This window comes from Dermacentor silvarum, chromosome 2 (assembly GCF_013339745.2).
Source record: "Dermacentor silvarum isolate Dsil-2018 chromosome 2, BIME_Dsil_1.4, whole genome shotgun sequence".
NCBI classification, from domain to species: domain Eukaryota; kingdom Metazoa; phylum Arthropoda; class Arachnida; order Ixodida; family Ixodidae; genus Dermacentor; species Dermacentor silvarum.
In genome coordinates this window covers 68340995-68364005 of record NC_051155.1, presented here as the reverse complement: position 1 = coordinate 68364005, position 23011 = coordinate 68340995, and the positions used below count along the sequence as shown (strand labels likewise).

The window sequence follows — 23011 nt, the reverse complement described above, 5'->3', positions numbered from 1 at the left end:
TCTGTCCACTAGACACACACGACATCACCAAGCGCATTCTTTAACCCCGTACTTTGCTAAAACTAACGCGTTTAAGTTTTCTTTTTTCCCGCGTACTGTGTTAGAATAGAACCGTCTAAGTGATCATAGCCAATTTTCTGCTACTTAGAGCCTTGATACGTACTGTTAATTGGCATTTCCATTTGCGTTATTTTTTCCCATGTTACGTACTGTTAATTGGTGATACGTACTATTAATTGATGTGATGTTTCCATATTGCGTAATATTTTCCTATGTTATCTTTTGTGTTTGTACGTTTATCCTACCGCTTGTACATGTCCTGCTTCGACCAATTCTTGGTCTGCAGTATGAAATAAATAAAAAAATAAAGGAAAAAATTGCTTTGTCAACCTGCTTTTAGAGTGGGGGCAGGTTCTACAAATTATATTGGCTGATGCAACATGCGCTCCAAAGCGCTCTTGACGATTGGGGACGTGGAGTGCTCGAATAGGAACACACTGTGTGCTGTGCCGCTGTTCGGTAGGGTAAAGGACTGCAAGTGTGTAGGCTAAATCTACTCTCGGCGGTGCGATATTCTAAAAGGACTTCGGCATGCTGCCAGATCCTACGGCCGCAGCTTGTGGTCGCCAGGGTTTTCAGGATATGTTGGTGGCCTACATTGTCAAAGGCCTTTGCGATGTCAAGTACAAGAATGGCTCTAAGGCGACGTACGCCTGCTGTTTGGGGTAGAATGTGGTCTTTTTATTGTGCAGGAGGGCATCCTATGAGCGATAGGTTAGGTAGAAGCGAAAGTGAGTGTCGGGGAGAAAATTTGTCTACACAACCCATTAGGTAGACAGGCCTTAAATTCTAGAAGAGCGAGGATTTACCCGGTGGAGGAATAAGGGTAACATGTGCGTGTTTCCCATCGCCCGGTAGGGTATCTATGCTTTTGCCAGTGCTCGTTAAAGATATCCATTAGCTCTTGAAGAGATTGGTCGTCTAAGTTTTGGAGTACTTTATACGTTATCCGGTCTGGACCTGGTGCAAGGTTCCTTGTAATGTGGGCAAGGGTCTGTGTTACCTCAGGAAGTGCGACACATGCTTCCAGGTTGTGTGTTTGACAGTTTTTACCATTCATGAACCTTCATCTACCTTAATGGCTTCCACAGAAATAATTTGGCACATTCAGGCCTTTTTAGGACAACGCCAAACACGCATGCAAGATGCAGAACTTGCATTAGTAAATGCAGAGGAAAAAACATGCAATTTTACCTGTTCAGGTCGCAATACCAATTGTCATAATACGTCGTCTTGAGATACTATAGAAACATTGCACGCGCATGATAAAAAAATTCATATATCATTTCTTAACTGTTGAGTTGGTACATTACGAGAAAATCCATGATGGAACCACGATAATTACACGTTGCCCTATTTCACCAGTAACACTCCGCAAATCTCGAAGAATATGGAAAAATAACGGCGATGGTTGTTCTCCGTAGTCACCAGAAAAATGTTCCGCGGAATTCCTGCAATGACGCTAAATGTTAAGAGAGACTATTTAGTAATCATGGCCAAAGCCTTTATTTGACCCACAAAATACGTTTCACCCATTGATCGCTCGAAGATATATATACTTAACCAAACGCGCTACAAAAAACACGCGCCCAACACTTGTATAACACTTGCGACCGTGCAATCTGTACCAGATGCTGCATAACTGCTAGAAAAAATCACGAAGGCACAGTTTTCGATCATCGGCTGCAACTGTGGGCTTCTCGTTGTATGGAATAACCACGGTATCTCAATGTCTATGGCATTGTGCTGGTGAGCACGAGGTCGTAGGTTCAATTCCCAGCCGCGGCGGCCGCATTTACGAATAATAGCAAGAACACACGTGTACGTAGATTTAGGTACACAATAATGAACCGCAGATCAGAATCAGCATATAATATTAAATGTTCCGTGATGTTACAGTTATGTAGCTTACTGAACTAGGTCACATAGTGAAACACTCTAATAAGGCATCCGTGCAAAACAATTATGGTAAATATCAAAATGAAGAAAAAAAAATAGCACGTGAATAATGTATAGTGCCTAGAAAAAAAGCTGTTCATCGGGGGCCTCCACTATGGTATCTATCATAGCGCCAGAGCTGCTTCATGAGTGAATGAATCAGTTATGATGTGCGCATAGCCTGTTCTCCATCGAATACGTACAATGTTATGTGATTCGGCACGGTAACGTGAGTTATCGACCTGGAGCTAACATGACGCATGATACGGAGACTAAGCTACCAGCGTTTTTGCTATTTTGCCGTGCGACGAGGTGCCCCAACGACGGTGCACTGAAACAACTGTAACACAATCTGCAGTTGTGCACTAAGCTTAGAGGGCCACTCGACAGGTTCCGACATTGCAAACAGAAAAGCGCGCTGCGCAAACCCCGCGCTAAAGATCCTGTCTCCTAAGCATCAAATCAATGCACGGCCGTGAAAATAGCAGATATTGCAAACAGGTGCACGCGTGCTCTTCTCAAGGGAGCCGCGCTTTCAGCCAGAGAGTCTAGGCCATAAGCGCAAATCCATTTACGCAAGGCACATCGCCTGCAACATCATCGGCCAAGGTACGTGGGCTTCGATATGTTTTTTCAATGTGGAACACCCATTGCCACCATTCGAAATGCACCGCGCAGCAATAAAGCAAGCCAAGAAAGAAAAGAAAAGACGAAAGAAAGAAAAGTGTAGGTGAAGTTCCTCAGGACTCTGGGCTCCTCTGTGGAAGAAAGCCGTAAAGAGAGCCGTCTAGCTGACGCTACAAAACGATGCAAACTGGGAAAGAGTGTTTCTGTCGGCATGACGCGCGCCTGCTGGCTGCATGCCAACACGACCTTTACATTTCTCTTTTTCATAAAGACCAAATTTGATTTTTTTTTCGGCCAGACGTTCCATAGACTGCGCCTCACACTTCCCAGTGTCTAACCAAAATTTACAAGGGGCCTATTCAGGGGCCGCCTGAAAGGCACACACCCCTGCTTCAATGCGCCCACGTGAATTTTTTATCCCGTAGCCTGGTGGGAGGAATAATTAATGGGTCTTTTGAAACAACCGTGGTCGCTTTTAAACGGCCTTAGTGGCTCAGCGACCTCGATTATAAGATGCTCCAACCTTCTTAAATGATGATAAGGCCGGTTTTAAATAACAGCCCCTTGACGTACTAAGAGCGTGACTGCAACGAGTTGCTTCCGTGAGTTAACATCCGAACAGTTTCCCCTAGCGGATCATTGCGTTAACGCAGCATGTAGTTATCAAGTTACTGAAGCATTACCGCTGCGCCTAGTCGAGTGGTGCCAGCGACATTCCTTTTTTGGGCGGTGTTGGCCTTGAAGTCACGTAACTGAAACTAGTTAGGGGTAGATGATATTCGCATAGCTTTGCACGGATTTAATGGCAGGCCCGCCGCGTGATCGGATGGCATTTCTAAGAAGACACAGCTCAATATTGACGATAGGTCGACTGAGTACCTCAAAGATGAGATTAATCAAATGTGGCGCCGCGGAATCGCCCCGATTCCACGGAAGACTGCCCTCATTCCCAAACAGGGCAAAGCGCCCAGTGTTGACAACCTGAGGCCCATCTCACTCACGTCCTGTGGGGACAACGTTTCTGAGCATGCGGTCGATCCTCAACCGTCTCACTCGTTTTCTGGGGGATAACAATATCTATCCCTACACCATGACATGATATTGAGCAGGCTTGTACACGCAGGACGCTATGAAGATGATTAAGCATCAAGTCTTGAAGGGTTGCTCCGGGGATGTCCGGGCCATTCTAGGTTTGGACCTCAAAAGGGCTTTCCATAACATTCTCCACTCGCACATTCTAGAGTGAATTTCTCCTCAAAATTTCTAAATTTCTAAAAAGTCTAAATGCCATGCCGTTTCTAACGGGCCGGACGGCTACCCTCGGGGTTGCCTAATTGCAATGGCCTTTACTCGAACGTGGTGGCAAAGGTACGCCACAAGACGCTGTCATTTCCCCTTCTGTATTCAACATATCCATCGTAGGACTTAGCAGGCAGCTTCTGGAAATTGATGGCTTTAAGCATATCATGTATGCTGATGACGTCACCATTTGGGGCACGAGAGGCAGTAATGGATATGTGGAGGGAGCCCTTCAGGATGCCATATTACCATAGAGGCTCATTTGGAACGTACTGGTCTGACGTGTCCCCCTTCGAAATCGGAGCCCGTCTTCTATAGTCCTAAAACGCGAGGCCCGAAACCCAAGGACTGGGTTTCGAGACTAGGGACATTCCGTTTAGTACAAAGGACAGAGCCCACATACCTTGGGTCGACTGGATCAAGGTTCTGGGCATGATTATAGAATCGGGAGGCACGAATGGGGAGACCGTGCATAAGCTAATTGCTAAGATGGACAATGCCGTTCGAATGGTTAGGAGAGTGTCGAATCGGCACCATGGACTCAAAGAGGATAACCTTATTCGGTTGATGCGCGCTTTCGTCTTGTGCAGTTCACGTATGTGGCGGCTATGCACCAGTGGAAAAGTGCTGAAAAGGACAAATTGAGCACACAACTCAAGAACATTGCCAAACGAGTTCTGTCGTATGCCCGCACGGATCGCTTATTACAACTGCATATGCATAATACCCTAGAGGAGATTGCGGATGCCCAGGAGCGCGCGCAATTCGGTTTGTCTCCACGTCCAAGTTAGGGAGTTGTATCTTGCGGGAGCTTGGTTACCAGTCCTATGCGCTGTACGCAGCTATGCTCAAGTCTTCCCCACTCTGTACGGGAGATTCTTACTGTGGCAGCTATCCCTAGTAATACGCACCCCGAACATAAGCGGGGTCTGCGTAAGGCGAAAGGGGCCAACCTCGTCAAGCAGATACATAGCGATCAGCGACCGGTCAGATTTGTGGGTGCAGCAGCCTACAGAAGTCGGCGTATATTTACAATTGTTGTGGTTGTCGGTAAACAAAAGGTGTCTAACAGTAGCGCACCCAGGATCTCTGCCAGGGGGGGGAGGGGGGGTTGACAGTTTGCCAATGCCATCTAAACAGCACTAATTTCGATTTCTTCACGGGAAATTGTAAAAAAATTCACTTTTTGCGAGTGTGCAGACGATTGCGCGTCTTACATCTTAGTTGCAGTACTCAAATGCCTAAGGAAAGAAAAGGGGTTAAACAAAAGGGGGGTTTAAGTCGGCCTCAGGGGGGGGGGGTTACAACCCCCGAATCCCCCCCCCCCCGTCGGTGCGCCACTGGTGTCTAATGATGCCTAGGTTCGGGCGGAACATTCTGAACTGACTGGACAAATTTCAATTGTCTTAGCTTTATTAGATGACTCGAGAGACGCTATCTACAGCGACTCCCGTTCTGCGGTCAGGGCATTGGAAAAGAGCACCATCTCGAAGCAGATCCTCAAACTGCTTGCGGGCAAAACGATTACGCATCATTTTATCTGCTTTTTCTGCACATCTGGGTCGAATTGAGGCTGCTCCCCCCTGATCTCAACGAGTCGGCTTATATGCCCTGCCTACCGCGCAGATATTGCCTACCGCGCGGCTCCGACACGCTCCATAGACGACTCCGTTGAGAATCGGGACGCGCCCTCCACCTACAACGAGCTTACTAAGCACTTTTACCTTGGACGTATCGGTTATGCCACCTCACACGCGAAACTTTGTTTCTGGATCCGTTTTGTTTACGTGAACTTTCTTTTGTCTCTTCATGTGCAGCAGACCAAAAGAATTAAGCTGCTGAAAAGTATAAATGCTTGCGTCATCATTGCGCGAGTTACCTCTTCTGCTCGCAGCGTGCAACTCCTGCTAACTATAACCGCAAGAATTTTGGCGTAGCAGGGGCACTATACCATAAAATGATTCCAAACTGTTTTGATTTCAATTTCTGCAATCAGCCCACCACGATAAGTCAAAACATTTTCGGGCCACTCCCAACTTCCCCTGTCTCCCCATCTGATATAACAAGTACACACTTATATGCATGATTGAACCGCACAAAAGAAAAATAATCATTTCTGATTCGACGCATTTTCACCATCAGCCCTCTGCTATTGGTCCAATGTTTTCAGGCTACGCCCACTTCGCCTGTCTGGCACGCCACGTCACAAAACCTCCAAAAATCACCACGTCAAAGCGACGTGCAAGCCAATAAAATGCATTAGTCTGCCGAACAAAACAGAAACTTTTTCTGAATGGCCACAGACTGCCCCGTTCCGATAGGAATAGAAGATGGCTGCCCGCCGATCGCTCAGGCCCTCACTACTCGCACCTGCCGGTGAGCATGTATTCATTAGCGCAAGATAAACCTTCTTGTGTGGCAGTAAAACGTTATCGAACCCTTTCGGCATGCATACGACATCGCTCTGCAAACTCTTCCTTCCTGAGGATCCGTTTTAGCGGCATTTTTGTCTTTCCGTTGCACGCCGCCGCGATTTTCGACGAGCCACCGCTAGCTAAGCAACGCGAAGCGGACCAATCCGTGAAGCCGGCACCACCCTCTTCATGCGGTTATCTAGTTCCAATGTGCTGGTTCGGCCCCATCGAAACCCTCTCCACAAGAGCGTGCTCCTCGCCTCTTGTCAGCCAATTAGATAAGAAAAACCACTGAGTCTAGACAATGTTATTGGTTTTAAAGCGAACAATGGTGACCTCCTAAAAACGAGGAGAGTGTGATTGGGTTGTTCAGAAAACGCTGCGGGTCATCGCCCGATGCTTGAATCAGTGGTTACGTAAATTTGACGTCAGGAGTTTGGAATCAAAACAGTTTGGAGTCATTTTAGGTTATTGCCCCCCAGGTGTGCGTAAAAAATTGTCTGCGAACATATTTATATGCAACAGTGCTGATGGTTAGGTCATTTATTCCAGAAGATATCTTCGTAAGATTTTGCGCACAAACAACACTTTTAATAATTAGGCATGTCCCTAAACACCTCAGATTAGCCAGCCCAGGGACCACCCGCTCCAGCCTTGCCACTAGCCGCTCCGGCAGGTGCCGCCACTGGATTAGCGTTGAACACGGCGTCTGCGCTGGCACCGGGAGCGGTGCCGGGCTCATTCGTGTCCACAGTTGCCCGGAATCCGTTGGCATCGGCCACGTACTTCACTGTGCGGAAGAGGCCGTTTGCGTCGCGGTAACCATACGAACCAGTCTTTGCGTTGCTGGCGTCGCCTTGCTCCTTGTGGAAGAGCTGGGTGCCAAATTCATCCGTAGTGTCGTAGCCAAAGCTGTATGGTTGGGGAGGCTGATGGATTAAAAAGAAGCAATTGATCATTTAAAAACAGGTCACCAAGCGATATACATTGTCGAGGCTGATTACCTCACATTTCTGAAACAAGAAAGCACGTTGTGTTTATTTGCGGCCTATGAGAGTGTTCATCGTAGCATGTAGTGTTGATTAATATACCCACTGAATATAACACACTGAAGAACACTGAGGATCCTTCAGTATTAGTTAATTAAGCGAGCCCAGGAAGACAACATGCATTTTGTCTTATTGTGAACATTTTCACTAAATATAATAGATAATTGCGCATGAAAGTGGTGGCCCTATCACATAGCTTCGTCAATGTTACAATTCTTTTGTAACATGCCACACGTCTTTTAACGCACAACCGTGTTGTTACCGCCGCTTTGGGGAATAAAACATCAGAATTGCTGGCGGTAGCATAATGTCTGCTCCGTTTTATAGCAATTAGCATATTCTTCAGTCTGCAGCGTAGTATGTTTTGCACCTTCCTAACCAAAATGCATGCAGCTAAAGTAGTAGTTGAATAACAATACGTAGATGTTTAGAGTGTTGGTATAACACTTGGCAGTGCAACACGATGGAACCAGTAACGCATAAAAATATTGCATTACGCACGTCGGAAGTACCAGCAGCGGAGACGCCAGGAGTAGCAGCCGCAGCGTACAGTGGTCCACCGAAACCCCCGCCTTGAACACCAGCGCCTTGGAAACCATATTGCTGGCCGCCGCCGCCGATGTTTCCAGCTCTCACAAGGGTGAGAACGGCAAGGAACACAGGGACCTGCATTGCGTATGATTAACATCAATATCATCACATACTGAATTACACATTTTGTTGGTTAGACTGGAACACGATTACACTTCTCTATTCTTTACATGGACGCATGTTATTCTTATCCCTTTCGCGTTCTATAGCTGTACTGAAAGTGTCAGCCTACACTGCGATCTATAAAGTGCTTGCAAACTGCTCAATTATAATAATTTGAGAAAGCTATCAAAATAACATGACGACGACATGCAGCATGTGTCTAAGTTCATGTTTGATGACAAAGCTGAGTATAAGCTGGCGTGCTAGCTGAGTACTTGCTTTGTTATATTTAAAAAGAACGTGATTGAAGACAAGTAGATCTTCCAGACAAACGGATCACTTGAAGACACAAATTGATAGCGGCTCTTAGAGAATATTGTACATGTAACTGTAGATGCGAAAATAATGCTTGTAACCTGTAATATATGTACCCTCAGAAAGCGTCCTAGGCCATTTTGCCTTAAATGATATTAGCACCCGCAAAAGGAACGCTGACAAAGAGAACATGCTTGTTTTTAGGTGAGCATACGAATTGGTCACTACGCTGCTACCTTAGACATCATATCCGCGGATGGGTGACCGCTGGCTGTTCCGTACACCACGACAGTTACGCTGCTACTGTGGCTCAAAAAATGCCGCTCCTCGTGTTTTATACACCTTGCCTGACGTTACGTAACCCTCGTCCTCTCCCGTGATGGAGAATGAGAGAAGGACTTTTGCGAGCTTGTCTCCCACGATTGCACTGTGGACAACGATGTGGCAAGGAGGTATAGACGTGAAGAAAAGCGCCACAGAATTTGCACCCCTTAGGCACACCGAGACGCACTGAGCTTCCTGCAGCAGCTTTGTTCTTTATGCTGGTCCTCCGAGTCAAGTGCAAAATGGCATAGTTTTACATCGCCTGCCTATTGTGCTTTCTACTACCCGACAAATGGAAGGGCAAAGTAGAATGCAAATATTTGTTTTGCCCGCTACCTTTGAGAGAGTTGAGAGTTCTTTTTTGTAATTTCGTGACTTCACCAGAATTACGGGAAACACCCAGACTCTAGCATCAATTTATCGCTGCTTTGTTTAGAGGACGAAATGAAACCATAGGTTGTTTTTATTTACCTATGAGAATGTCGTCCTTATCCTCTATTTCTCTGTGTTTTGTGCTACACTGATTGCAAAAAAAAGTGTTCCGCCGGCAATTACACAGACTTGGTGGCCTTTGTGAAAATATTATTCCAGAAGAATTTGAGATGAATATCTATGCGATTTTCGGGGAAGCTATGTATTTGCATAGGTATCAGAAATTCTAAAGTGTAAAATTTCTAAACGAATACAATTTCTAACATAACTCCGCCGCGTGCTTGTCTACCATCTTTGGTCGTGCTACTCTTTGTTGATATATATCACCACATTATTACACTGCTCATATTTGGCACTACAACTTAAATCACCAGTCCAGATCCACGTTCTATGTTTATTGTGTGCCAGTGAAGTCGCCGCACCGCTAGCTACACTATTGTACATTGCATCGTATCTGCGAACGTTGGTGTTCTTTTCCTGTGTGTCGTCTCTTAATTTGGGTTAGGAAGATGTACAGGAGAATAAATGAGATTGTCTGTACAATATTTGTGAAGGGAATTCACGTGTTGGCATCTATGAAAAGGAAAGCTTTCGTTGCTGTTTAAATTTCACGTTATAAAGCAGATTTTTGCCCCGCGTTCTGCAGCACAGTAATTGTGCGCCTGCCCGGCACAAGACCCAGAGGCACCCCCCACCCCCTTCGTATGCTACCAAACATTACACTGCCTCCCGAACAAGCTCAGCAGCTTTAAACCATCTCTGGTATCGGTCCCACGTTACTTCGCGAGAAAGCAACCCAACATATGCGCCAGATGCTGGTTACTAAGGCATAACATTATAGGCATAAAGACGAAAATAGGAGACCAAGACGCATATAACAAAAACAGCTTCTTTTAGTTGTGGATTGCAGAGACAAATTCGTATTTGAATTTCCGTTGGGCGACGCATGAGACCAAGCCTACTAAAGTTCCCAACGTTGTCTTTGTCGTCGACTTATAGAAGAGACGCGGCATTTGCCTCCCTCTAAGCAGCAGCATCGATCCGATGCTAGAGGAGGTCGCTGGGCGGAAGTACCTCGCACAATCACTCGCTGACGTACGGTTTCATGCGTACTACTTGCACAACTTCAGAACTGTGCTGGCGGCGCCTCGTGCAAAAGGGGCTATTTGGGACAACCTCATAGGTAATGCCACTTAGCCATCGTAGTACTCGATACGGCACGAAGTATCACCTGAACAGCTTGTCGGATAGTCCCCGTCTTCGGATGGAGGTCCAGTCCCACATTCTATCGCCAGTTTCGTAGGTTACTGGTCCATTGCGAGCGTTATAGAGGCCTGCGTCGTAGTCTTGCCGATGGCAGAACCGCACGCACGTGAGTGTTCTAGCTTCTTCGGCGCGTTGCGTTAACGAATCTGCATCCATGTGAGCGCCATCGCATTCGTGTGGAAGCTTTGCATCCAACATCGTCCTTCTGGCCCATGATCAAGGCTGAACGGAATCATCCGTGTTGTTTCTTGATCAGCGGTGTTGTAAGAAAAAGTTATCTAAGGCAGGCTCTCGTCCCAATTTGTGCGTTTGGCTTCCACATACATTGAAAGCAGGTCTTCAAGGGTTTTGCTTAGGTGCTCTGTGAATCATCTGGTTTGTGGATGGAAGGCTATTGTCTTGTGGTGAGTCGTTCCACTTATCATAAGGGAATTATCTATAAGTGCTTCCCTGAATACGGTTTCTCTGTCTGTGATTACGATGGTTGGTGCAGCATGTATCCGCACAACATGCTCTATGAAAGCCTGGCTCTCGCGCATGCCGCTTCCAACGACGGACTGCGTAGCAGACACCTTCGACCACTATATCGCATCACTGGAGCCAGGATTTGCTGATATTCATACCTTCACGAAGATACCGGAACCCCTGACTGACCTTCTTAGGATGACGCGCCATTTGCCTGGAAGGATGAGCAACAGGCGGTCATCGCTTCACTACGACAACGCATGGAGTCCGCACACGTCTTGGCACATTTTGACGAATAGGCTGGCACCGAGGGGCGTACTGACGCCAGTAACATCGGCCTTGGCGCTGTAGTCGTTCAGCATCAAGATGGCATTGAAAGAATAATTGGTTATGCAAGCCGCTCGCTGTCCCGTGCCGAAGGCGAACTACTCTACTACAGAAAACGAGTGTCACGTTGTCATGTGGGCGATCGCGAGTGATGACAGACCACAATGCTCTATGTTGGTTGGCGAACATACGCGATTATTCAGGACGAATGGCAGGGTAGAGCTTGCGGCTACAGGAATTAGACGTCACTATCATTTATAAGTCTGGCCTGAAGCACGAAGACGCCGACACACAGCTGCGTGCACCCGCCGAATCTGTCATTCGAGAGTCAGAGGACGATGACGGTTACCTGGGCGCCATTACTACACCGTACCTAATGGACGGCAGCATGACGACGCTGAAATTTGACCTATCGTCGACCACCTAGAGAGCCGTTCAACAACCACAACACGCTATCTATGTTGCGTATTGACGTCCTTCTGTCTACGAGACAGCGAGCTGTACAAGAAGAATGACTGCTCGAATGATCGAGCCTCGCTCCTAGGGGTACTTAAAGACTTGCGGGACGATATTCCTTTTACTTGCCAGAGTGCGCGAGATGCATTACTGGGGCGGGGTTTCGGCAAGTGTCAAGCAGTATGTTAAACGCTGCCATGAATGTCAGCGGCGAAAGTCACCGACACTGACGCGCGCCCGGTTATTGCGACCGATCGAGCCGCCCCATAAGCCATCCAATCAACTCGACTTGGGCATTCATGGGCCGCTTCCTCTGTCAACCGATGGCAACAAGTGGTTGATTGTCGCGACTGACCCACTATGCCGAGACAGAGGCGCTCCCACAAGCCACGGCTTCTTAGGTAGAGCAGTTGATGTGTCACATTTTATTGCGCCATGGTGCCCCGTCCACTGTAATCACAGACAGAGCAATGGCGTTCACAGCACAGCTAACGGACGAAATTTTTCAACTAAGCAACACCAGACATAGAAAGACGACTGCTTACCATCCGCAGTCTAACGGACTTGCGGAGTGAATAAAGAAGACCATCACAGACATGATCTCCCTATGTACATCGACGTGCAGCACAAAGCAAGGGATCGTATCCTGCGTTACGTCACCTTCGCGTATAATACTGCCGTACAAGAAATAACGCGCTCCACACCATTTAGCCTCATTTACGGCCCCGATGTTCAGACGATGCTGGAAGCTATGCTTCCCAGTCAAGACGCCGAGTACCAAACTACTGTCGCCGAAAAATTTGCTCAGCGCGCTCAGGAAGCTTGCCAGCTCGCGCCGCTACACATCGGTCATCAGCAGCAACACGCAGACACACGCCGTTATAGCATTCGCCACAGATAGGTGTGCTACAGTCCCGAAGACCAAGTGTGGATGTGGACCCCAGTTAGCCGTCTTGGCCATTGTGAAAAGTTGCTGAGTTGGTATTTTGGACCATACGTTATGCTGCTTTTTTTGAAGGAATTGTCGGCCTTGAAGTGTATATTTGTGGCAGTGTGGATATTTTGGTGCCATTTGTTGACTGAACCCGTAATTTCGAAGAGAACAGAACTGGTCCCTGGCACATTCAGTTCAATTCAATTCATTTTTATCGATAAGTAAATTAGTACATAGACAGTAGTATACAGGAAGGGGTCCCAAAGTAAAAACTGCAGGCGGGACCCCTTACGCGGGACCCCTTAATATCGAGTAATGAAACGAAACTAACACTGCATAGGTGAAAAATTAATAAGCACATGAAAACCGAAATAATTACATAATATCATGCATAATCATAGAATAAAAAAAACAAGTTACAAAAAATAAAAGCTGTACAAAAATACAAAAGAAAACCGACACAACATAACAAAAAAAATAATAATACCATGGTATAACATGTCAGCACAATAAATTTGAAAAAGAGACGACTACATTCATAGACAATAGCAAGGTAATTAGAACAGTAATTTTTTATTCAAATAGATAGTCTTTTAAGTCTGATTTAAATATGGAAAGGGAGTTACATTGTTTTAAGTCGGTAGGCATGGAGTTCCGTAGCGATATAGCAGAAGAAAGAATAGTTTGTTTTCTATAGTTAGTGCGTACCTTCGGCAAAAGTAGATTAACCTTAACAGAAAAACGGGTGCAGTTAGCATTAACGAATACGTATGATGGAATTATATCGAGGTAGATATAGCGATGAAAAACTTTGAAAAATAATAGACCAAGATTATAGTAATAGGATAGGGATAAAGGTAGTACGCGATTGTTAAGAAAGAACGGAAGTGAGTGAGATTGTCGAGGTGCACAAGAAATAATAGGAATAGCTTGTTTTTGAACGGTTAGTAGAGGTGATAGATGGATATTATAAGTGCTGCCCCAGGACTCAATAGAATAATTGATATGACTGTGAATAAATGCTTAATATAAAGTGACAAGTGTTGTGATATCCAAAAAAAGCTCGAGCGCGAATTAGTGCCCGAAGTCTTGGTGCAGTTTTCCATATAACAGCCAGATATGGTCACGGAATTTTAGGTTAGAGTCAATATAACAACACCTAAAAAGGTAGTGCTACTATTAGTTTTGATTTCTTGTGATTGAATACATAGAGAACGATGAATAGAATATTTTTCCGAGGACACGTAAAAAGTATAAAGCACGTTTTATTTACGTTAATTGTTAGTTTATTTATAGAGGACCAAATATGAAGAGAGTTTAAATCTGTTTGAAGGTCGGACATTAGGTTGTCAAGTTTGGTATGGGAAGAAATAATGGTGGTGTCATCTGCATATAATATGCACTGTGATGAAGATAGACACTGGGGGAGATCATTAATGAAGATTAAGAAGAGAATCGGTCGCAAAATAGAGCCTTGAGGAACGCCACATTTCATAGTAATTGGGTCGGAGTTAGCACCATTAATAGAAAGGCGTTGTTTCCTATTGTTTAGAAAACTCCATATAAGGTTTAAGGCTGGTCCAGTTATGCCATAACGCTCCAGTTTTATAAGTAGTATCTTGTGCTCAATAGAGTCAAAAGCCCTTGCAAAATCAACGAAAATAGTTCCAGCATGAATTCCATTATCAATACATCTTTTAATTGTGTCAGTGAAGTTAGCAATAGCTATATTAGTACAAAGCCCCTCCCGAAAACCAAACTGAGAATGCGAGAGAATATGAAACTTTGTGAGATATTTACTAAGGCGGATTTCAATTACTTTTTCTAAAACCTTGTCTAGGAAAGGAAGCACAGAAATGGGCCTCTAATTTTCGACAAGCTTACAGTCCCCCTTTTTAAAGACAGGCAATACCTTTGCTTCCTTGAACTGTTGCAGAAACACTCGTCTTAAATACCAAATTAAACATGTGAGAGAGCACAGGAGCGATTAAAGGACTGATTAATTTTATGACATCACCATTAATGTTATCCAAACCCGGGCCTGTGGCGCGCAGATTGGTAATAACCGATTGCACTTCTTCAGGAAATGTAGGATATAAAAAAAGAATGAGGATAACAGGGAATAGTGCAGGAGTAAGGAGAGGTATCAAAGCAAGCAGACGAGAAATGTTCAGAAAAAGCGTTTCCAAAACCCCTGAAGCATCATTAATGCAAAGACCATCCTGAACAACCGAAGACACTTGCTTATGTGATTTTACTTTGTTAAAAAACTGATTGAGCAGTTTCCATTTTCTTTCTGAAGTTTTTCCACAGTCCTGCAGCTGCTTACTGTAATAGTGCCGCTTGACTGCTTTGAGAAGAGTGGCTAATACAGCCGGATACTTTGCATAGCGTGATTTTAATTTGCAGTTGAATAGCTGTAGTTTTTTATTGTATAGGTTATCCTTCTTCCGTAAAAAAGAAAGAAGAGATTGAGTAATCCAAGGGGTGCGTGGAGCCCGATATCACCTTTTGGATGATGTAGTTGTGCATCTCTGCATCGCATCAGTAATGACGGAATAAAATTCAGACAGAGCAGCCTCAGGATCTGCGAAGGTAAGTAAATGTGGCCACTCAGTGATCGAAATAATACGAACAAATTCACTGCTATCAAAAGACGTGCGAAGTGGAGGCGTATGAACGGGCGCTACAGATTTTGTAAGGTAAAAAAAAACTGCTAGGTGATCGCAGATATCGCAATCGAGTGCACCAGAATAAATATGTTCATCAAAATTTCAGAGTATGTGATCAAGTAACGAAATCTGGAGGACTAGTGCAGATCGGCTTATAGTGTTGTGTTGAGAGAGAGTGAATAAACTTTATGCAAAAGAGCACGCGAGCGTAGGCAGATCCTGCGCTCTGCAGTCAACGATATACAGACAAGATGGCTGTCGAGGCCGATTTCACATCGACACGTCAAATCACCGTCTTCTGACTTTTGCGCCACCTTTGGCTGAGCCGTAACAATATAAACCGATTTTTATATGAGTGGATGATGTGTTGCTGTAGGCAAGACAGCAACTGCAGCAGCACCAACCAGCCAATAACAGCAGCAGCCATGATGAGCACAGTCCATGAGGTCTTGCTCAGAAATTGCAGCTTTAAAATTTCGATCTTATATGCATTTCTCCTTTATGAAGATAAATGTGGTTGAATTATGTGAAAACAAAATCTGGGAATATTTTCTAGAGCAGCGTTGAAACATTCATTAAAATATATCAAGTACGCATTCACAAGTGGCATTTCCACACAGTGTACAATATCTGCGATTGTTTGGCAGTAAATATTCCATGAGTCAAGATGGTATTTTGTGCACACTCTTCTGCCTCCTTCCTGTCCATTATTCATTCTTTACGCTCGAATTTCAGATTTTGTACAATAATGATGTGCATTTGAGTAAATACAATATAACTAGCAGGATGAGGTGTCTAAATGCGAAGTGTCAGCGGGACACTCGCCCGCTTTCGAAAGAAAGCCGTCTTCAAAATCTGCAATTTACCATGTGTGCACTGTCATTGTAATCCTTACATCACAATTACGTTACTTTGCCTCCGCGAATGCGAGCGAGCTAGTTCGCAAGATCAACAGGTCTAATCACATCACAATCAATTGGAGAACATCTTTAATCAGAAGTAAATTGTTTGTGCCAAATAATAAAAACTGGTCTGTGTATAAAGTTTGTATGTTGTGAATTATCGCAGATGGAAAAAACAACCTGAACTAATAATCAAAAAATAAAAAATAATAAAGAAATATTGTTCTTCTGTTGTGTTTATACACGCATAATCAGTGTATGCACGTCGTATCACATGGGTCGCTATCGTGGTTTTTGTGACGTCACGTGACAGACATGCGAAGAGGGGGTGGCCTGAAAATTTTTGAACCAATCATGCAGGGCTTATTACAGAATTGGAATAGAAAAGTTTGGAATAGCTTTACGTAATAGCGCCCAAACATTGATTTATTTGCAAAAAATTGATTTTTTGTGATGTGTTTTAGTGATGTGAATTTTGTTTTGTGTTTTCATGAGCTTCAGGCCTAAAGTGTTATGCGGCTCGAAGTAGTAAACCCTTATATCATCATTACGCGAATTACTACCCTTTATGGATCGCAGTGAGCAACTGTTGTGAAGTACAACCGCAAGAATTTTCGCGTAACAGATGCGCGTGCAAGCTTTTTTATTTATATACAACAGCAGACAAAATGCTGGAACAGCGCTGACGCTTGGGTCATTGATTCCAGCCTTTTACAAACTTTTTCGGCAAAAAATTTCAGTATTTAGGGATGTCCCTAAACACCACAGACTAGCCAGCCCAGGGACCACCCGCTCCAGCATTGCCACTAGCCACTCCGGCAGGTGCCGCCACAGGATTAGCGTTGAACACGGCATCTGCACTGGCACCGGGAGCGGTGCCGGGCTCATTCGTGTCCACAGTTGCACGGAATCCGTTGGCATCGGCCACGTACTTCACTGTGCGGAAGAGGCCGTTTGCGTCGCGGTAACCGTACGAACCAGTCTTTGCGTTGCTGGCGTCGCCTTGCTCCTTGTGGAAGAGCTGGGTGCCAAATTCATCCGTAGTGTCGTAGCCAAAGCTGTATGGTTGGGGAGGCTGATGGATTAAAACGAAGCAATTGATCATTTAAAAACAGGTCACCAAGTGATATACATTGTCGAGGCTAATTAGCTAACATTTCGGAAACAAGAAAGCACGTTGTGTTTATTTGCGGCCTATGAGAGTGTTCATCGTAGCATGTAGTGTTGATTAATATACCCACTGAATATAACATACTGAAGAACACTGAGGATCATTCAGTATTAGTTAATTAAACGAGCCAGGAAGACAACATGCATTTTGTCTTGTTGTGAACATTTTCACTAAATCTAATAGATAATTGCGCATGGAAGTGGTCGCCCTATCACATAGCTTCGTCAATGTTACAATTCTTTTATAACATGCCACAAGTCATTTACCACACAACCGTGTTGTTAGCGCCGCTTTGGGGAATAAAACATCAGAATTAAAAAGAAGCAATTGAGAATTCATAAACAGGACACCAAGCGATACACTATGATTAGCTCACACTTCGGAAACACGAATGCACATTTGTGTTTATATCTCCGGCATATTAGAGTGTTCATCGTACCATTTAGTGCCTAATAATATATCCACATAATTTTTTATCAGAACACTGAAGCTCTTTGCTATTTCGGTAAATGAGCCAACAAAGCAAGAGAATCTCAAGTTTGCCAAGTTGCGAAAACTTTCTAAAAAAAATAGTTACGACCTGACGGAAGTGCTGACTGTATATAACAAGGCTTTCGTCAATGTGCCACAAAATTCAAGCATTTAGAACATTGCTACAATCCCGTACAACACACGGCTGTGTTGTTACTATCGCTTTGCGGAATAAAACATCCGAATTACTGGCGGTAGCATGAGTTCTGCTCCGTTTTTATTGCAATTAGCATGTGCTTCAGTCTGCCCCGCAGTATGTTGCGCGTACTCGAATAACAGTACGTGTATGTTTGTAGTGTTAGTAAAGAAGAATTGGAAATGCAACACAATGGAACCAGTACCGCATAAGAAATATTGCTTTACGCACGTAGGAAGCACCAGCAGCGGAGACGCCAGGAGTAGCAGCCGCAGCGTACAGTGGTCCTCCGAAACCCCCGCCTTGAAAACCAGCGCCTTGGAAACCATACTGCTGGCCGCCACCAAAGATGTTACCAGCTCTCACAAGGGTGAGAAAGGCAAGGAACACAGGGACCTACATTGCGTAAGATTAAGATCAATATTGTCGCATTGGCCACTACTGAATTGTACATTTTGGTTAGACTGCAGCACGATTACACTTGTCTATTCTTTTACATGAACGCATGTTATTATTATTGCTTTCGCATTCTACAGCTGTATTGAACGCGTCAGCCTACCTTGCGATATAATAAAGTGCTTGGAAACTGCTCACTTCTAATAATTTAAGAAAGCTATCACCGTAACCTGACGACGACATGCAGTCTTTTTCTAAGTACATGTTAGATAAAAAAGCACAGTATAAGCTGACGTGCTACCTGAGTACTTGCTTTGTTATATTTAAAAGAACATTATTGAAGACAAGTACGTTTTCTACGCAATTAGGGATCGTTTCTGGCAAAAATTGGTAACGGCTCTTAAGAGAATATTGCACATATGACTGTAGATGCGAAAAGATAGCTTTTAAGCTGTCTAAGGTCTGAATGATATTAGCCTTAGGATGATATTAGCCTATTATATTGCCTTAGGATGATATTAGCACCCGCGAAAGAAACGCTCACAAAGAGAACGTGCTTGTTTTTAGATGAGCATACGAATCGGTCACTACGCTGCTACCTTAGACATCATATCCATGGATGGGTGACCGCTGGCTGTTCCGCACACCACGATAGTTACGCTGCGACTGTGGTTCAAAAAATGCTGCTCCTCGTGTTTTATACACCTCGCCTGACGTTACGTAACCATCGTCCTCTCCTTTGATGGAAAACGAAAGAAGGGGTTTTGCGAACTTGTCTGCCACGATTGCGCCATGGACAGCGATGTGGCAAGGAGGTATAGACGTGAAGAAAACCGCCACAGAATGTCCACCCTTTGGTCACGCCGAGATGCGCTGAGCTTCCTGCAGCAGATTTGTTCTTTGTGTTGGTCCTCGAGGCCAAGTGAAATATGCCATAGTTTTACATCGCCTGCCTATTGTGCGTACTCTACCGCCTGACACCGGAAAGCGCAAATGAGATTGGAAATAATTTTTTAGCAAGCTACCTTGGAGAGACTTGAGAGCTGTTTTTGTGCTTCCTTCGTTCTTTTACCGGGAATGCTCAGGCTCTGCTAAGAAATTATCGCTGCTCTGTTTGTACGGCTAAATGAAACCATAGGTACTTTTAATTTATTCATGAGAATGTTGTTCTTATTTGCGGGATATTTCTCTGTGCTTTCTGCTACATTTATTGAAAAACAAGTATTACACCGGGACCTACACACAGTTGGTGGCCTGTGTGAAAATAATATTCTAATAGATTTTGAGATGAACATACATACCATTTTCGGGGAAGCTCTACAGGTATATAGGTTTTACATCTTTCGTCGCCACGATCGACGAAAGATTATGAACAAATAAAATTTCTAACATAACTCTACCGCCTACTTGTCTACCGTCTTCAATGGTGCTACACTTTCTTTATACTTATCACTACATCGATATACCGCTCATAATTGGCACTGCATCTTAAATGACCATTCCAGCTCCAAGTTCTATATTTATTGTGTGCCAATGAAGTCGCCGCACCGCTAGCTACACTATTGTACATTGCATCGTATCTGCGAACGTTGGTGTTCTTTTCCTGTGTGTCGTCTCTTAATTTGGGTTAGGAAGATGTACAGGAGAATAAATGAGATTGTCTGTACAATATTGGTGAAGGGAATTCACGTGTTGGCATCTATGAAAAGGAAAGCTTTCGTTGCTGTTTAAATTTCACGTTATAAAGCAGATTTTTGCCCCGCGTTCTGCAGCACAGTAATTGTGCGCCTGCCCGGCACAAGACCCAGAGGCATCCCCCACCCCCTTCGTATGCTACCAAACATTACACTGCCTCCCGAACAAGCTCAGCAGCTTTTACACCATCTCTGGTATCGGTCCCACGTTACTTCGCGAGAAAGCAACCCAACGTACGCGCCAGGTCGTAGTTAAGGTAGCATAAAGATATTTGATTTTTTAAGGGAATTGTCGGCTTTCAAGTGTATATATATATGTGTTCCAATGCGTAGATTTCCAAGCCATTTGTTTTTTACCGGCGTAGTGTTGCCCCTAGCGTGCGTGGTTAGGCGCGCACTACTCGCACAAAATGCACTAAATCATCGTCGATGATTCAGTCGCATAGTCTTTGTGCGATGACGAGTGCGTCGTTAGCTTACTAGCTTGAGAATAGTACACGTGACCTTGCAAATACAAACTGGAGTACATCGTGTTTTACATGTCCCACATTCAGAGTTCATCGAATGGTCTCTTAGCGGCATTTTCACGCCAACTACCAAGCAGTTGTGTATTATGAGCATGTAAAAGGTTCTGTGTCACCTTCGCACCAGTGTACTTGCGACGGGCGATTTGACAGTGCCCTAGTGGTGTATCGTTTAGCACATGGAAAAACAGCAAATCCTGGCAGATATCTGACGTCTTCTTTTTTGTTTTGCAGCATTATTTAATTTGACCATATAGAGTCGCATTTCCTGACTGACCCAATATAATGTTGCAAATATTGTCACCGAAGTGAAGATAACAAAGGACACTACTTTATTCTAACTTCTCTTGCGCAAGATCATTTCTTGCATATTGTATATTACATGTAGCTTTAATATGGCTAATGTTCCGTTTTATTGTTGCTAGTGATTGGTAATGTTTCTCACAGACAGTAAACTATTGATATATTAGTGTTTTTTGGAATAGCGGCCACATTGCAATTGCATAATTCAATCCATGAATTACAACTTCGTATAATAGATGCGGTGACTGTTTCTTGAAGATTGCCAACATGTGCATGCCATTAGAAAAGGAATTTCAAGTAGACAGATTATTTTTGCTGCTTTTGTGAAGAACAAACGTGTTTACCGTAACGTTGTCAATGCTTTTCAGGCGCTTAACAAGCTCAGCTTGAGCCTGCATTATGCAGCCGAAGTAGCAAAAGAAATGTTGCGAAACTTCATTTAAGGCCTGATTTTACTAACGCCGATGTTTCCTTCTGGCAGTTTCTTTGGTTTCCAAACGCACTTCCTCATTTTCAGTAGAGCCATTCGAACCTGCTTAAGATTGACATAAGTACTTCCTGCCTGCGCATTCCTTTAAATAAGTTTTCCATTCAAGCGAAGCAAGTCACCTCTCAGTTTACAATTGAAAAGCTGATTGATATTGGTAATTCAGATTTGGTTATCTCCCTGTCATGCGATCAATTTCTTAGTAGCCTGAAATACGGCCCGGGTCATTACAGAAAAGGGAAGAGAAGTAGCAGAGAGAGAAAGAAAAATTATTTACAGAAAGGCAGAGAGGTCGGCCTGAGCTGTAACTTACTCTGGGCTGCTACTCTACGTGCTTGTGTAAAAGACGGCAGTTTGTGGAAACAGCTGATGAGTACTCACCTTCATTGCCTGTCACCTCTGGGGTGCCTCAAAGATCTGTGATAGGACCCGTGCAATTTTTGCTTTACATCAACGATCTTGCTAAATATGTGGACCCAGTAATTGAGGTTCGCCTTTTCGCGGACGATTGTCTATTATTTTGTTGAGTGAGGAGCGTCCCCGACCAATCCCTGCTAAATGATTCCCTAGATGTAGTTTCTGATTGGTGTGTAGTGTACGACATGCAAATTAACTTCGTAAATCGGTCTGCATGAGCGTTACAGCGCAAAAATCCCCATTGCAACTTATTGAATTGTGCAACCTCAGAAGCTGTGCCTTTTGGAAGAGCCTTTGTTTCAGCATAGCGGGTTAAATGGACTGTGGCGATGGTTATCCACTTGTTTCCGGAAGTAGACAACGAAAACGGGCGCAGGAGGTCCATGCCGACTTGATCGAAGGGCCTTCGAGGCGGTTCGATAGGATTCAGCAATCCCGCAGATTTGTAACGCGCGGTTTTTTTATTGGAGATCACAGAGAGAGGCCTTCATCCTGCACTGGACATAAATATAGGCTGATGATGCTGATATTACCAGCTTCGTCTTGCCACAAGCTTTGCTTACACCCACTTTCTCGACAGTGGAAGGTCTCTGACAGGGGAAGGTCTCTGAGTTTTTTGGCTGCCCATTACGTCTTCTGATCAACACGCGCTGCACACGAAGTCTTTGATAAATAAGAAACATGGTGACATTTTTAATTACCATGAGATTCAGGGAACAAAATACACGAGATTCAATAAAACGAAACTACGGGATGCAAAAATCTTCCATAAACCTTGTTTCATCATACCTAAATTCGACTGTATCTACTACTAAGCTAATGAATTTGGCTTTCAACCTGTGTTTCTCGGGCAATGCGACCTACTACTTAAGTTGCACTGTAAAAAATTTCCGTCAATATACGGAGGATTTCCGTCATTATACGGAAAAATTGCAGTAAGAATACGGAAAATATCTCATTTTCAGAAATACAGCAAAATTTCCGTTAAAATACGGAAAGTGCTCCCCGTTTTAAGTTTTACGGACATTTTTCCATAATAAATACGGAAAAATTGCAGTAAGAATACGGAAAATATCTCATTTTTAGAAATACAGCAAAATTTCCGTTAAAATACGGAAAGTGCTCCCCGTTTTAAGCTTTACGGTCATTTTTCCGTAATAATACGGTGACTACTCTGTT

At 44.2% G+C, this 23011-nt stretch overlaps 1 protein-coding gene across 1 annotated transcript in view; it reads right to left on the bottom strand.

The window, feature by feature from the left end:
• The window catches only part of LOC119440134 (cuticle protein 10.9), a 34252-nt gene extending 15190 nt beyond the window's left edge, over positions 1 to 19062 (bottom strand). Inside the window, exons 1-2 of the mRNA XM_049661384.1 lie at positions 19007 to 19062; positions 18243 to 18407 (exon numbers count right to left, since the gene is read on the bottom strand). Of these exons, the coding sequence (XP_049517341.1) occupies positions 18243 to 18407; positions 19007 to 19024 (183 nt within the window). The 5' untranslated portion in view covers positions 19025 to 19062. The remainder of the gene's footprint in view (positions 1 to 18242; positions 18408 to 19006) is intronic.
• Between the last annotated feature and the right edge of the window lie 3949 nt (positions 19063 to 23011).